The sequence below is a fragment of the Idiotropiscis lumnitzeri genome, chromosome 6 (genome assembly GCF_059441095.1).
Source record: "Idiotropiscis lumnitzeri isolate Australia: NSW breed Sydney's pygmy pipehorse chromosome 6, RoL_Ilum_1.0, whole genome shotgun sequence".
Lineage (NCBI taxonomy): Eukaryota > Metazoa > Chordata > Actinopteri > Syngnathiformes > Syngnathidae > Idiotropiscis > Idiotropiscis lumnitzeri.
Window position 1 is genome coordinate 19,600,991 of NC_142396.1, and position 5,683 is coordinate 19,606,673.

General features: G+C 40.6%; 1 protein-coding gene across 1 annotated transcript; it reads right to left on the minus strand.

Moving 5' to 3' along the window:
- il17c (interleukin 17c) lies at positions 1–5,322 on the minus strand. The gene is made up of 3 exons (XM_088299005.1): positions 5,290–5,322; positions 4,985–5,214; positions 1–986 (listed from the first exon to the last, which is right to left on the minus strand). Exons 1-3 carry the CDS (start codon positions 5,305–5,307, stop codon positions 740–742), a joined length of 495 nt encoding a protein of 164 aa, XP_088155131.1. The 5' UTR covers positions 5,308–5,322; the 3' UTR covers positions 1–739.
- Positions 5,323–5,683: the final 361 nt, after the last annotated feature.

The following is a 5,683-nucleotide window of genomic DNA, read 5'->3' on the forward strand; positions in this document are numbered from 1 at the left end:
CTAACCATACAAGTCCTGTCGACTGGATCAAGTCCCACTGGGACAATACAAACAATATCAACATGGATACATAAATTGACCGGCTTCCGATGTAAGATCTTCTTTATTCACTCCCAAATCATCTAAACCTTGCAGAATAGATCAAATGAGTCCAGTACTCTGGGTGTTAAAACACTACTTTGTAGAACAGGGGTCACTAACGTGGTGCCCGCAGGTACCAGGTGGCCCACGAGGACCACATGAGTAGACCGTGGGACTGTTTTGAAAATAGCCCGCCAATCATAGGACCTTGTGATTTACTAGGAACGTTGTGTAAATAATCATTTAAAAACAAAAACACTGACAACGTTTTAAGAAAAAAACTAAAGTGTTGAATATGTTTAGCATTTCGTAATTATTGTGAGACATTAATATGATCAGTGTCTCGATAATAAATATGCAAGTGGTTCTCACTAATCATTAGCAGCGCTAACTTTCGAAAAAGTTGGTGACCCCTGTGCTGGAACATCTTCATGAAATACGGCACTTTGCACTTAAGATGCAAAATGCAGCTCTGTAAACATGATAAATAAATAAATAAATAGTGTAGAATAAATAAAGGCTCATTTAACTTTGAGCATCTGAAGTCTGACTGATTGGTAGCAAAAAGAAAAAGGTCAACTCTCATTCTTCTGAAATATGACATTCACATTCCAGGCAGAGATCATAGTCGACCTGCAAGAAGTGTGCCTGGTGGTGACTACAGGAGGCGAGGTCTGGCGCAGGTGCAGCCCACCGCCACAACCACAGAGACGGGCTTCAAGTAGTACTTGTGTCCATCAGCGCAGCGCTCCCGCTTCAGAAACACCCTGGTCTGGTTGACGGGAGCCGAGTTGTAGTCGTGGCTCAGCTCGGGGGTCCCTTGGCTCTTGATCATGATGCATCCGGCGCACAAACACTGAGCTTCAACATAGGTGGATGGGTAGTGGTCTTTCATGGGTTTCCATCTGGAGATGAACAGCATAGCAAGGTGAGCATTGATGATGGCGTGATGAATGCAGTGCACTGTAATGGTTTTATATGGCAAATGGGGTACATACCAAGGAAACTACCAGTACTTTTCTAAATATAAAGGCATCTCCCTATACATTATATTATTACATGTTATTATATTATTTCAGTGTTTCAATTACAAAAAGGTAAACAAATTCACAAGTACAGCATCAGGTTCAAAACACTAAGTGTAAATGTCATGATTAAATCCGTTTTCATTATTTTGATGCTCATAGCTCATAAAAACTCAAAATTAATAAATGCTTCTGTGTTAAATCAAAATACAAGTTTCACTTTTGAAACTGAACTCTACATTATGAAATAAGTATACATATACACTATGTATACACAGCGGCCACACCAAGGCACACCGATTTCGAAAAATAAACTTTTGATCATAGCTACTTTGTGTTGTGAAATACTAATGTTGAGTTGCTTACCACTAAGTCATTAAAGATATATCCAAACAGAGATGTCATTTTTGTTTTGATTGATGGGCTTATTTGCAATAGTTATGGAATCGCGGCCTCACTACGTCAAAGTTTGCAAGCGAGAGTTCGGCGACGTTTTTATTAAAACAAAAAAAGAAAATCGCGACATTTAGGTTCCTTCTTTGCCTATTCGTACTGGAGTGAGGCGTCCTTGTACGGCAAGTGAGGAGGGACATATTACATTAGTGTCGGCAACTACATAATCATTTAAAACGTTATGAGATAGTCCATAGGAGCCACAACATGGTTGGACCGCTAAGATTAGGATTTTTTGTTCCCCTTTTTTTATATTAAATTCTGCACCAGACACCCGTTGAATCGGGTGGCACGGGTGTGCGTCAGCGCATCGTCAAAGCCAGTAAATCGGCAAATAATATTAATAAAATCAAGTTAGAATGACATAATGCAACCAAAGAAAAATAATTGTGTATTAATCCAGTGAGTTATTGCTTAATGATGGATCTCCAAGGAGCAGGTGAACGAGGCATCTGCATAATTTACTTCACATTGCCACGCCGAATACGGCCGTGGGGTCGACCTTAACAAGAACGCATATGTATTTGTATATGTATTGTAATTGTCTACGATAATACTTGCCCGCAGTCATTGCAAAGGGCGATATTCCGACCATTGACTAGGAGCAGCAGTTCGTTTTGGTTTGCCACAAAGACTTTCGCCTTAGGCGTTGTTACGTAAGCAATTTAATGAGCAAGCCAAATGCACTACTCGTTTACTCCATATGGCCAATCAAACGTGGCCAAGCAGTCACGTGACTAAACCTGCTCCATGACACGCACACACACACGCACGCACGCACACTCACACGCACACACACACTGTTTTAATTAAATATTAAATAGTGTATTTATTTAATTTTGGCACTTAATTTTGGCAAGATAACGTAAGGTGATCATACATTTACTTGGGTTCACAGTCTTATCATCCCTCTGAAGGAACCCATAACGACAATGTGATCCGTCCACAAAAATGTGTGACACCCCTGCTTAGAGCTCGCTTCTCCTGAAAGGTCCATCTTGAAAATGACCTCGCTTGTATATCTGCAATACAATCCACACTTTTCCCTCCTTTGGCCATTGAGGGTTAAAGAAAAAAAAGCAAGAATATATTTGAGATTTCCTAACGGTCGCCAGGTAAGACTCTCTGGTGTACAATAATTGTACATATCTGAATTTGCACATTCCCATTTTTAATTTTTGGCTAGATGGCAATCATAGATCAGTTAAAAAATAAATACATCAGAATCACTCCCCAGTTACTCCGTACTTGAGTATTTTTTCACCCACTGAATAGCACTCTTAATCTAGTACTTGGTGGCTCCTACTTTTTACTTAGACTTGAGTTATAGTATTCTAAAGCAATAGTACTTGCACTACAATTTGTAGCTACTCCAGCCACATCTGGTTATAAATTGATTCTGGCAGTAATTAGAAGACAAGAATTGTATAATTCATGACACAACTTGTAGCAGCAACGATGCTGCCAGTTCTGTCGACTTTGTTGTGTCATATTTAGGCCAAAAATGTAAATGTGCTTTCAAGGTGGGTGTGTTCTATTTCGGCACTGGAGTATTACCCACCTGTTGTTTAATTGTAATATCCGTGATTGCGTTTCACTAAGGACAAAGGAAAGCCAAGCAGCGGGATGATGAAAGCCTGGGAAGGCTGCCGTGACGCAACATGACAAGTGTTACGCAATCCAATCGTGTGGAGCGGGACTTTCCCTTTCAACAATCACGCGTACACGTCATGATGGCGAGAGAGTCTCGCCAGAGTCTCTGAAGCAAAAGTCAACAACTACCAGTGAAGTCGCTGACAAGGACTGACTGACTGACAGAAGCAACAATACGTCATCCTGTCGTTTTGTCACCGCCTTGTCGCACGAGGTGATGAAATAACAACTGAGCCAATGTTTTTCATTTTGTTTGTTTTGGTAACACGAGGAAATTAAGGCATCTCTCACAAGAGCATTCCTCCGACAAGAGTAAAACGTGTCGCTAAAGGGAATCTGGCATGAACTGGATGATCTAATAAACAACAGCACTCACAAACATATAAAGATATTCAGCTTTCAGGAGAAATTCCAGGAGGAACTTCAAATAACCTATAATCTTTACAGGTGAACTTAATATGACCTTCTCTAAACCTTTGGATGTTACACTGTTTTTTAATGTTTCATTTACGGTGTGAATTTGCTGTTCTTTAAGGAGTTGAATGGAAATATTCAGTCCTAACAAGGTCCACTTTGATGCCACTTTGGTGACTCCTTCGTTGTGGTTTGAGATCAAAACTGCTTTGAAGTCAAATGATAAAGATTACAAGATGAATCTCAGCTGGTCGTGTCAATTATGAAGCAGAGAAAGTCCAACTTGTTGCAAGTCGGTACAAGTTTAGGCAACTGACACTCAAACGGTATTTACAGTGGAAGTATGGCAGAAGCAGAGTATGTGTTGCGGTGGGTAGTGAAAATTGTTACAATTCATGGAACAGTTAACGCAGTTCATGAAATCAATGATGAGGACCATGTAAAAAGCTAGACTTGATTTTGTTTGATAGTGTCATTAACGCAAAATGGATTATTGTCAAAGTGACTGTTCCATTTGATGCATTTGTTTTCATGAAAAATCAGTTTTTGCTGCTTTTTGTTAACTGGTGTTTTGGGTGAAACCAACTCATGCTCTACTATTGATTGCAAAATAAAAATATTTGGAAAACCTTTTTTTTTTTCCGGTGAGCGGTGGGTTTACTCTTACTTTTGGCAGATACAGCAACTAATTGGAACACAACACAGTCAAAATACACTCAAACAGCTTTCAGTGACCAGGGTTCTGATAGTTTGGGATTTTTCCATCAGCGTTACTTTTTATTTTATATTGATTTTTTTAAAGTTTGTTTTAATATATTTTAGAGCAGGTTTGTTAGTTTGGTTTTTTTTAGAGATGCTTCATGTTAGTTTAGTTTTTGTATTAGTTTTTTTTATGATATATGGAGTATTTGTCCAGTGCAGATTTAAAAAAAAAAAAAAAAAAAGATTTGGTATTAGTTTTTTTGGGCTATTTGATCAGTATGAGATTTTAAAAAAAAGCCACCAGTATTGTGGACCCACTGGGCATCTCATCTTATTCTACATCAAATGAATGACTTTGATGTCATAGTGATAGTAAATTGACATCCGAAGCACTGGAATGCAGTCAAGTTAACAATTCCCAAATAGGCGCAGCTCCAGGATATTTTCTCTGGATAAAACAATTTCTAAACATATATTAGGCCATCAGATAAAATGCTGGAAGGGCTTAACGTTTTTTTTTTATGGGGCACTGTGTTCTACTTATCCGTTATTTATCAAGGTAAAACATTTAACGACTGATTCCACTCCTCTTTTTTACATCACTGACTCACACATGCAGATGACGAGGGAGGCAAAAGGATGATAAGGATGCTTACACGTATCTCCAGGGTGACAGTGACCTCTCCTCCAGGTCCCAGGACATGTAGAGGTGCAGGGGGCACGAGGAGGGGGAGTCGTGCGCCACCACTCCTTCAGGCTCCGGAGGCTGTGGATAGTGGCTCGCCAGCTTTCTGTGGGCCACCTTGGTTAGTTCTTCCTCCTCGTAGCAGCGGTTCAGGTTGGTGGTCCACGCGGGTCCCACCATGAGAGCCACCACGGCCAACAACTGTGCGGGACGCAGAGCGGCTAAGCGGCTAGACGGGACAAGTGACGGACGGATAGACGACTGACGCGAACTCACCTGAACCAGTGTGTCCATCTTCTCGTGGCTCGCTTCACTTGCTGTATGTTGCCGGCAGACATGCTCGTGTGTTTTTTATTAGTCAGGGAAGCCAAGGTGGCATGAGGAAATGGAAAGCTGGAAACGTTGCCTGAAGAAGAATTTGGGTAACTTCCAACTTCCACACGCTCACACCGCCCTCATTGAGGCAATTTCACGTGCTGGTCTATATTTAGCTCATGTTCACCTTTTTTTTAATTGTTAAACACATACCGATGATAATTCCCAAGATGACGCAAGTGTCACGAAGCGTCCCGTTTATAATCGGCAATAAAGTACTGTTTAACTATAGCGTGGGTAAGGATGGAGCAAGGAGGTACACATTCCCTTTTTGTACGTGTGGAGGATTGTTCAA

Excerpts from the sequence above, each read along its gene's own strand:
- il17c (XM_088299005.1), bottom strand. Across the intron at positions 987-4,984 it reads CTGTCACCCTGGAGATACGT|ATGGAAACCCATGAAAGACC; the intron begins GTAAGCATCCTT and ends GTTCATCTCCAG.